The sequence below is a fragment of the Danio aesculapii genome, chromosome 5 (assembly GCF_903798145.1).
Source record: "Danio aesculapii chromosome 5, fDanAes4.1, whole genome shotgun sequence".
Lineage (NCBI taxonomy): Eukaryota > Metazoa > Chordata > Actinopteri > Cypriniformes > Danionidae > Danio > Danio aesculapii.
Genome location: NC_079439.1, coordinates 31,193,422 through 31,204,652, shown reverse-complemented (window position 1 = coordinate 31,204,652; position 11,231 = coordinate 31,193,422). Strand labels below are relative to the sequence as shown.

Below are 11,231 nucleotides of genomic sequence, written 5' to 3'. Positions count from 1 at the left end.
AGCCAGCAACAAAAGCTAAAATATCAATCTGTAATACCCTGATTTCACCCTTATATTTACTTTTATAACATATTTAATTTTTTAAATGCATTGATTGTATATTAGCCTAGTTAAGGTTATATAAAACATCTCTTGAGTCTTAAGGGCATCAGGAGAAAGACAAACCCTCATGGCCAAATTAATAATAGTCATAAAATGCTAAGAAAAAAAAAAATCAATAAAGAACTTTGGCTCTAATTACATCTCTTCAATTTCAGATATTCAGACACTGTTGCACATATCATTCAGAAAACATACAGTGTCAAGTTGTGTCATCATTAATAATACACACTGTTATTATGGGGCAAATGTGTCTAACCATTTTTTGGAAGAACGAGGATCTATATACGGTAGACATGTTGTAATGACAGACAAGGGCGATTTAATACCATCATTATTTTTGTTGGGGAAGAGCATATTCATCTTCAACACTCAAATACATCCCCACACAGACACACACACATACACATACACTGGTTTGAATAATTAAAAATCTCCAGAAGTTCACATAAAGTCAACTGTGCTGAGATAAATGTGTTCATTTAAATTCATGAGTAGGAAGCAGTTAGAAGGTTGTGTTACTGTTGATCTGGAAAATGCCAAATTAATGAAGACAGATTTGTCTTAAGGCTCCCTGTAATCTGAAACAATTGAAAGAAACACTTCACCCAAAAACTGAAACGCTGTAAGACTTTCTTTCTTCTATGAAGCACAAAAGCAGAAATTTTGTACAAAATTACAGCGTGTGCTAAATTGTTGTGTTTTAGTTTTCATGGAAATGTTCATAAATTTAATGTCATGGTAATTTGTTTCCAATTTATTATTAGTTTTTTTACCCAAGTGTAATCACAGTGTTTCTGCAGGTCTTACCAAGTTAAATTTAAGACCTTTTAAGACCATTATGTATGAAATTGTTTACTTTTACAGGGGTAAATGCTTTAAAAAAAAAAAAAAAAAAAAAAAGGATTTTATTTGAATATGCCAGTTGGAAAAGATTTTTACTTGCCCTTTCAAAATGTATTATAACTGAATAAATTTAATATTACAATAATAACAATTTAATAAAAACAAAATAAAAATTATATATATATATATATATATATATATATATATATATATATATATATATATATATATATATATATATATATATATATATATAGGTCAGTATCCTCAGCAGTAAATAAACAGAACTTTTAAGCAAATGTTACTGTAAGGAAAGTAATTAAACGCTATTCTTAAATAAAAAGTTTTATTAAGATGGGGACTGTTGGTGACTGTGTGAGTGTTAATGGTCAGATTGGGTAGTTATACATGAACAAAGGAAAATTAAGACCTGTTAACAAAAGCTTTAAGACCTACTACACAACATTTCAGTAGATTTAAGACGTTTTAAGGCCTAAAATTTAGCTTCGAATACATTAAGACTTTTTTTGACCTTGTGGATACCCTAAATCAACAGCTGTCGCTCAAATATTTACAAAATTGGTTTATAACACAAATGTACAGAAAAAGATGCATGGCCTCCTCAAAGCAAGTATAAATGAATATTCATTACGAATATATTGGACTGTATAAACCCATGGCACTTTTTGATCTAGTGTTTCTGCTGCTTTCATTTGTTCTCATCAGGAGGTTTCCTATACATTTGCTAAGTTATGTTTGTAGTGCAGTAAATATGCATTGTAAAAAAAAAATCATTATTTTACAGTTTTTTTCCAGAAGCTGGGGAACTGGGAAAAAAAATAAAATAACGGCTGATAAATTACAAACATTTACTGTAAAATAACGGCTGTTAAATTACAGACATTTACCATAAAATAAGAATGGTAAATTACAGAAATTTACTAGAAATTTAAATCCAAGTGTCTGTAATTTAACGACCATAATTTTACGGTAAATGTCTGTAATTTAACGGCCATAGTTGTAGGTAAAAAATGTCTGTAATTTACGGCTGTTATTTTATGATAAATGTCTGTAATTTACGGCTGTTATTTTACAGTAAATGTCTGTAATTTAACTGCCGTTATTTTATGGTAAATGTCTGTAATTTAACTGCTGTTATTTTACGGTAAATGTCTGTAATTTAACTGCCGTTATTTTATGGTAAATGTCTGTAATTTAACGGCCGTTATTTTACAGTAAATGTCTTTAATTTAACGGCCGTTATTTTATGGTAAATGTCTGTAATTTAACTGCCGTTATTTTATGGTAAATGTCTGTAATTTCAGCCGTTATTTTACGGTAAATGTCTTTAATTTAACTGCCGTTATTTTACGGTAAATGTCTGTAATTTAACTGCCGTTATTTTACGGTAAATGTCTGTAATTTAACTGCCGTTATTTTATGGTAAATGTCTGTAATTTAACAGCCGTTATTTTACGGTAAATGTCTGTATTTAACTGCCGTTATTTTACGGTAAATGTCTGTAATTTAACTGCCGTTATTTTACGGTAAATGTCTGTAATTTAACTGCCGTTATTTTATGGTAAATGTCTGTAATTTAACAGCCGTTATTTTATGGTAAATGTCTGTATTTTAACTGCCGTTATTTTACGGTAAATGTCTGTAATTTAACTGCCGTTATTTTACGGTAAATGTCTGTAATTTAACAGCCGTTATTTTATGGGAAATGTCTGTAATTTAACAGCCGTTATTTTATGGGAAATGTCTGTAATTTAACAGCCGTTATTTTATGGGAAATGTCTGTAATTTACTGCCGTTCTTTATATAATTGAAAAATTCCATTTTGCTTGCCACAGAAGAAATAAATGCAATACAGGCTGCAGAAAGGCATTTTGGGTGAATTGTCTCTTTCATAGGTCCAATATTCCAACAATCTATGCAAAAATAAAAATGACAATGAAACATTTAAATAAAAATTAAATAAAATTGACAAATTCATAAAAGGTCGAACATCATTGGCACATTTGATCAAGCACAACATCTACATTTACCTTTAAGTTAATGCACTAGAATTCCCCTAAAAAAATCCCATTAAACTCTTGCTTTGTGCAACTATGCATATCTAACGGTGCATGCCGCCTTCATATCATCACTAAAATATCAAAGCATGGGCTAAAAGTGTAAAGAAATCCAGGGAACACAGATGGCAAATTACAGTAAGTGTAACAGATATGCTTATGCAATTGCTTGGAGTGGAGAGGAACACTGCATTATAGTGATTTATCATCATCAGCATTTGCTATGGCTTGAGTTCTCTATTCAGATAACAGGAAATAACAAAAAAAAAACTGAAGCACCAACATATTCTCTTTACAACTATCTTATGAATACATAAATAAATGCAATTATTTTCCTCCATTTAAAGGTGAAACACACCAAATGGATTTTACTATAGTTACTTAGTATATACAGACACGTTATGCGTTAATGTACAATTCTTTACATTGTTGAAGCATTCTTTCCTGTTTGGTTCGGTTTTTCAAGTGCTCAGAAAGTAAAGCTTGCATTAGCTTTTCGGCAAATGCGCTCTGGAGCAGCCGCACATACTTTAAGCTGCTGATGCTTAACAAGTCTTAATCATTTGCCTTTTTAAAACTTGGATGACGCTGGGTTTATCAGCTTTTCGTTTGGCAAAACTGACCCCACATGCAAAAAAAAATAAGTTTCTGTAAATACTGTCTCCGATTAAGCCCTAACTAACAGTCCTCCCAAAGTGTCCTATAGTTGCAAAGTGTTTAACAGTAGCAGTATGACAGCAAGGCACGGGACGAATGTGCTGTCCACCAAATCCATTTCTAAACTACTTTAAAAGCTGCTTCCTCTCAGTCTATCTGATTGCCAGATTTAGATTCTTGTGCTTTCAGGAGGTTGCTATGTGGGGCTTGTAACAGGTTTAAATCTTGACGTGAGGGCTTGTGCATGTCTACTTGATTCACAGTGTAACAGAGAGAAAAAAAAGTCTAGTCCCCTATCGAGTCCCCTATAAATGGAGTTTACAAAGTCCAGCGGCATCCATTTTTGGAAGTGTTGGATGTTGACTTGATAACTTTTGCACACCATTTCCTCCTCGCTAAGGCAGGAAACCTGAGTTTATCAGCGCGTGTTACGTCCTGCGAATGACGTACATCTCTGAAGCTCTCCGATTTTTAGTTAGCTACAGTTGGAAGCGAGTTGGAGTTCTGCTGCAGCTTGTTTCGTAGGCCGGCAAATGCCATTTGAGCACATTATGAACATCTATGGCGAGTGTTACTGTGCAAAGAACGTGGCTATGGAAGCGTGAGCCTGTGTAGGTCTGTAATGCAGGACTGTGATGCCGTGACTGTAAGCATGTCTCTGTTGCCTTTGGAGGAAGAGCGGTGAAGGTGATTTTGCGGAGGCTCTCAGTCCTGCAGCAGTGCCTCTCTCCAGTTAAAGCTGTGGTTGGGTCCGTGGGTGAGCGGCAGAATGGGTGGATCCACCAGCTGCCAAACGCCCGTCTCGCCCATCTCCTCACAAGCACAAAAGCCTAAATAAGGGATCTGGAAGAGAGAATTGAATGGAAATATCTGAATATCTGAATTTAATCAAATATCATTTGAATTATTATTTAAATTTGCAGTATTGTACTCTTCTTTCTGTTTCCTTCTCACTAGTATATACAAGATATATGGTGATTTCATGCACAATATGGATATAATGGGCACTTTCATTATTATTCATTTAATTATTTATTAATAATTATTTACTTTCAAAGTGCCTTTTAAGAGTATTCAGATTGTTTTATTTATCTGTTTTCATAGCAGCACCAAATGCTTGGACACTTACTGTAGTAGGTGATTTATTTTCAAACACTAACATTTTCACATGTTAATCTGGCCTATGGCATTGAGAATTCTGTGACTATTTGTAGGCCTTTTGTTCTTTAACTCTGTACGATAAGGTAAACATTTTAATTAAGGATGTTAATTAAGGATGTTAATGATATTAAATAATGATATTCAAATCAAGTTAATGTACTAAAACCAAGTCATAATCACTTTATTAAATGAAGTTATAAAGAATAAAATTCAGTTGTATTTTTTTAATGACTTAAACATACAAGTACAATATGGCTATTTCTCACAGTTGATTTTAATGCATTAACTAACATTAGAGATAAGTGAGACTTCATTGTAAGGTGTTACATATGCTTTAGCAATTTAATTAGTTTGAAATATGTATTTACTCTGAATACAATTAAGCATAAAGCAATAAACAATGTATTTTTTGTTATTATACCCTTTTACTGTATATAGTGATAAATGCCTCAGCAATTAAAGGTGCAGTATGCAAGTTTGACACCCAGTGGTTGAACTAGGTATTGCACTCCTGGATCAAAACAAACGCAAGCACAGGATGCCAGATTGAGGACATGAGCGAGTGATTTAAACCGTGTTTCAAATAAAAGCAACGGCACGCGATAGAAGCAATATTTTCCATAATAAAAGGAGTTTTGCTTCTTATTCTCACAGATGAATAATAGAAAACTGACAATGATCATCTCAGGTAAACCCCATGTGCTTTACTCAGTCTTAAAGCCTAACAATGTGAGTCTGAATGCCATTTTACGTGACATTTATTGCCATATACTGAAAGCAGCAGCAGACAGTTCACCTCAGATCTTGAACACAAAATAAACCGTTTGAGGAGAAGCACTTTAGCAACGAGACCAACAGCGTGTAAGTACATTTAGACTTGTTTTCAGTTGTTGTGTATGGTTAGAGAACACCTAGACTTGTTTTCAGTTAATGCTTTGCTTCTTAGACTTTACACACCTGAAACTTGCCTACAGCACGTATTCACTGCTGCTCTTATAGTTGTGTAAATTGCTTCCTTGTCCTCATTTGTAAGTCGCTTTGGATAAAAGCGTCTGCTAAATGACTAGATGGAAATGGAAATTGAACTTTAGAACTGTGACTCTATGCAAGCCAACACATATGAGTGATTCAGCATGTACATTTAATAATGTAAAGAGGTTTTTCATTACTGCAAATCTAGTCACGAAGCATGTTGTTAGGACATGGGGTTACAATGTAACCTGATCTGATCCCCTAATGTTTACGTTCATAATATTTATATTATTTGCTAATTAATAACCACCTCATGTGGAACTGAAACTCTCATTTCAGAGTCTGCTACTGTCCACTGGAGGTCGCACTTCGGTCATGGACGCATGCTTTCAGAGCCTTTCTAAATGAATGAATTAATGAATTAATGAATGAATGAATTACTTAATGAAATACACAGTTTTCTACCAAGAAAACCCGGGGTGCTGAAATATAATTGGCTAAACTGGTATAGGGCAGGTTAAAATGACCAAAACAAAGACAGATAATCCGGCAGGTAACGGACATTTTCAAAGCAGAATATTTGACTTCAGCATTGTTTTTCAGATAAACAAGAATGTTCACTTATCATGTTTCTTAAATATCTGCAAACATATTATAGTATTTTCATGCTTTAAAAGAGTCAGAAACGTACATACAGAACCTTTCAAATCGCAACAAGAAAATGTAATACTGTCAGAAGCCTAATATTTATTGCTACATCTGTTTGGTCATAATTGGGTTCGTTTTGTTACACAGACTTGGCAATCCTACTAAAATCAAGTAATTTTGTAATTATTTAAACATCATCAGTAATTCATAGATTTTTTTTGTCTATCTGTATATGAATTTTATTTGCTCACATTCCTAATGTACCAGCAAACAATATTATTAATTTTCAAACAAATCTAAAAACCATTTGATTTTGATTAGAAATGCACAAGAGTTCTGACCTTTCTGACCACTTGCACAAAGTCTTTAGAGTTTTGTGGGGTCAGTCCCTGTATCTGCCTTGTACAAGCCTCCAGAGAGGAAGCATGGGCCACAATCAGCACTGTATTTCCTGTTTGACATCAGAACAACAGTTTATAGAAAACAGAGCGCTTCTTAAAGCATGTAACTTTCAAATGAGCATAGATTTAGATCAACAAATCTGCAAAATTACCCACACCGATGACCTACCCAGATTATTGCACTCCGACAGTATTTCACGAGTCACTTGGAAGCTGCGACTGATGTAAGTTTCATAGGATTCAGACACAGTCAGTTTACTGATGGGTATATGAGGTCTGGAGAGGAACAAGACAACTTGATAATAAATAAAATGTGCATTTAATGCAGGAAGTTACTTAAAAAAAAACTAATGTAGACAACCAATAACACTATCAATAAGCAAAAATACATTCAAATATTGTAGCAAAAAAGGATATATAGCACAAGGAATGTATAATAAAATACCTGTATGTTGTATCCACACTAAGGTTAGCAGCTGCCAGATCTGTAGGAGGGATCCAGGCAGGTAATGAGGTTCCCGACACCCATTTAGTCCACTCAAACAAACCTGGCTCAACTCTGATCTTAGTCTTGCCATCCTTCTGAAGACCTAAGACAGAAAGTCCATGATTTAGAAAGAAGCACATAAACAGAAACTGATTTAGTGGTGAACTCTGGCGTGGTTAATGAAGTAAAAATAAATTCCTGAAGGAATAAAAAGAAAGATGAAAGAGTAAAGGTGTTTTGTTTTACCTCTGAGGATATTATGTGCTGTTTGCACACAGCGCAGAGATGGAGAACAGTATACAAAGTCCACCACTGTGTGGCTTTCAAAAAGAGCCTCACCTGAAATGCAAAGCACACATAGTAAACGCAATGGCAGATGTTGGCAATCCCAATATAAATTTTGCTCTAAATGCATATATAACAGTGATGAGGGACTGACCGACTAGGCGAGCCTGCGTGGATCCAAACACAGTGATAGGACAGTCTTTATCATAGTCCCTATACCCACCACTCCTTGCTGGGAGACTCAGAGGCATATTGAGGTTTGACCGCACATATCGACCTGCTCAATAAACAAAATGAGAACACTCATTTATTAAATATTAAACATCAACAGGGTTCTCACAATAAATGTGCATGCCTTTATTTTTACTTTCATTTTAATAACTTACACTCACAGACTACTTTATTGGGTATACAGTTATGTTCGAAAGTTTCGATACTCCTTGAAGAATCTGCTGAAAAGTTAATATTTTTTACAAAATAAGGGAGATCTAACAAATTGCATGTTATCTTGCCATATACTGTCCCGAGCAAGATATTTTTGCTTGCATATAGTTCACAAAACAAAAACAGCTAAAATTAAGCACAACTGTACATGTTCAACTGTGTTAACGCAAACATCTATTAAACTAGCCAATCACATTTTAACAACAATGAATTTCACCTTGACCACATCTACATGTCTAAATACAAAGCAAGCATCAAAATAAGTTGACTTTAAATGTGGCAAGATTGCTGGTGTCAGACAGGTTTGTCTGAGTACTTCAGAAACTGCTGTATTTTTACACACAACCATCTCTAGGGTTTACAGAGAATTGTGTGAAAAAGAGAAAACATCCAATAAGTAGTAGTTCTGAGTACTGGCTGATGCCAGAGGTCAATAGGTAGATCAGTTTGGCCAGACTGGCTCCAGAACATGCTGAACCTTGAATCAGATGAGCTACAGCAGCAGAACCACACTAGTGCCACTCTTGGCAGCTAACAATAGAAATCTGAGGCAACGATTCACACAGACTCATCAAACATGGACAACATAAGACAGACAAAAGGTTGCCCAGCCTGATGAGTCTTTATTTCTGCTGTATTCAGATAGCATGGTCAGATTTTGGTTAAGGCTTTGTATCAAGGCTGCTGCTGGTAGTGATTTGCCATATTGTTTTGAATTGTTTAAATGCACAGTCTACTATTATTGTTTTTTTGAGCTTGCACATCCCATTATGATCACAGTGTACTCTATATTTTGATCTACTTATGTCCTCTAATGGCTACTATACTTCTAATAAAAAAACACTACATCACAAAGCTCAAATTTGTTATTATAACTAGTTTCTTGAACGTGGCATGGAGTTCACTATATTCATATATCCTCTACAGCCACCATATCTAAATCCACTAGAGCAGTGTTTCTCAACCACGTTCCTGTACGCCCATCAGCACTAAATGTTTTGGATGTCTCCTTTGTCCATCATACCCATTACAGGTCTTTCAGTCTCTGCTAATGAGCTGATGATATGAATCAGATGTGTTTGGTTAAGGAGACCTGGAAAATGTGCAGAGTTGGTGGTCCTCCAGGAATGTGGTTGAGAAACACTGCACTCGAGCACCTTTGGGAAGTTCTGGAAAAGGAGATTCACATCATCATGTTCAGCCAACAACTGCATCATGCTATCATGTCAATATGTGTCAAAATCGCAGAGCAATATTTCCAGCTACAAAGAATTAAGGCGTTCTGAAAGCAAACGTGAGGTCCAAACTGCCAACTAGCAAGACCTAATAAAGTGGCCAGTGAGTGTATAGCTGATGAAATTCCTTGGAGCTAAATATATAACGATTCACTTTTAAAACTTTTATTGGTCGTGGGAAGAAGTTAAAAAACTGATTTGGAAAGCTGAACTCAGACCTTTGGCATCAAAGCACTGAGTGATCCAATGTTTCCCAAACACTACGTCCATTCTCTCACCATGACGACACACAAACAGAGTCCTCTTAGGCAACAGAGACTGATTGGGGCGCAGCATCTATAACAAATCAGAAATAATAGCTTGAATAAAACCACACATGAAAACTCTGATATCAAGACATTTCTCCCCAAGAGTTTTACCTGCATAGGCTGACATATCACACTAAGATTGGGGGAATCCAGCGGCATGGGATCATCAAAAAGACGACCGTCCAAGTGTGAGTCAAGAAAAATCCCACCCATTGCACCCCTAATATTGGTTGGGGGGGTTCCATTAAGGAAAGAGAATGACCTGAAGAAGTATAGATAGACATCAGGTAAGAGTAAATATTTCAGAAAATGCTTTCATCATGCTGTCACTACAGACAGGGATGGGCAGTATTTATGATACAAGTATTTCAAATACATATTTTAATAAATACAAAATAGTATTTTGTAGTTTTTATTTAATAGGGTTTATAAAAACGAGTTAATATTGTGTATCAAAATACTTAAGGGCCTTGTATTTTTAAAATACTTAATGACATCTTAAAAATGTGGCCTCAGATTGTTGCTTTCTCAGTTATTTGCCTAAGCTTGAGGTCAGGACAAAAGATTTTACACAATAGTGGTCAATGCTTGTTGTATGGATGAAAGTTATGCATCTTTGCTTAAGAAATGAGATGGAATAAAATATCAGTCCTTAAGAACAGGATGTGGAGCCTTCAGCACATAATCATTCTCAGTCTCAGTGCTGCGGGTGGACATTCAGATGAACTTTGGAATAATAAACACCTAAAGATGGTGTACTGGTGTTCACTAAAGGGGTAAACTGAGACTTTTCCAGTTAAAGGAGAACTGAAAAAATATTGGGAGAATGAGTAAACTGCACATATAATAGTAGTTTTGGATGAATTGCTGATGTAGATGCCAAGATAATAAAACCAACAACATAACAACCTACAGTGTCCTACAGTGGCTGACTTAAATTTGTTCAGAAAAAAAAGCTGCTGTTATCAAACACTGTTTACTTCACGAAGTCAGTTTAATGGTTAAAGGATTTATTGAATGTGCTTATTGATAAAAAGTTTGCGAAGAAATGTTATACTCCCATGTAAAAGTATTTTATTTTGATACTTGTGGCTGCTGTATTTTGTAGTTTATTTTAGTACATGTAAAATTGAAGTATTTGGTATTTTATTTTAAAATATTTAAAGTATTTTTGCCCATCCCTGACTACAGACTCATGACAACTCGACACTACACAACCGATCTAATGTTTAAAGTAAGATTTTAAAATGTTTTTGAAAGAACCTTCTTTTACTCACTGAGCCACCTGTCACAATACATTACGTAATATATACTTTCACATTATTTTCCTTAACACATAACTAGATACAAAAAAGTTTAAAAGTGATGTGATAGTATTATATAACTTTTTCCCAACACTGACAGCAATATTGTGAAATATTTTGGAGTATAAAAATGCTTAAACCATAACACATTTCCTTTCAGGGTTATTTTGATAAAAATATTCACAAAAAAATCATAAAAGGATCAGCAGCAATCATTTGAAACAAATCTTTTGTAGAACTACAAATATTTTTACAATCATTCATTCATTTTCGGCTTAGTCCCGATTATTAATCTGGGGTCGCCAT

The 11,231-nt window shown here is 34.6% G+C and overlaps 1 protein-coding gene across 1 annotated transcript in view; it reads right to left on the bottom strand.

Annotated features, from left to right (window-relative positions):
- Positions 1–1,206: 1,206 nt before the first annotated feature.
- Positions 1,207–11,231, bottom strand: part of ubash3ba (ubiquitin associated and SH3 domain containing Ba) — a 51,998-nt gene continuing 41,973 nt past the window's right edge. Inside the window, exons 7-14 of the mRNA XM_056457909.1 lie at positions 9,733–9,883; positions 9,532–9,649; positions 7,789–7,911; positions 7,596–7,688; positions 7,308–7,452; positions 7,032–7,138; positions 6,803–6,912; positions 1,207–4,523 (exon numbers count right to left, since the gene is read on the bottom strand). Coding sequence (XP_056313884.1) covers positions 4,386–4,523; positions 6,803–6,912; positions 7,032–7,138; positions 7,308–7,452; positions 7,596–7,688; positions 7,789–7,911; positions 9,532–9,649; positions 9,733–9,883 — 985 coding nt within the window. The 3' untranslated portion in view covers positions 1,207–4,385. The remainder of the gene's footprint in view (positions 4,524–6,802; positions 6,913–7,031; positions 7,139–7,307; positions 7,453–7,595; positions 7,689–7,788; positions 7,912–9,531; positions 9,650–9,732; positions 9,884–11,231) is intronic.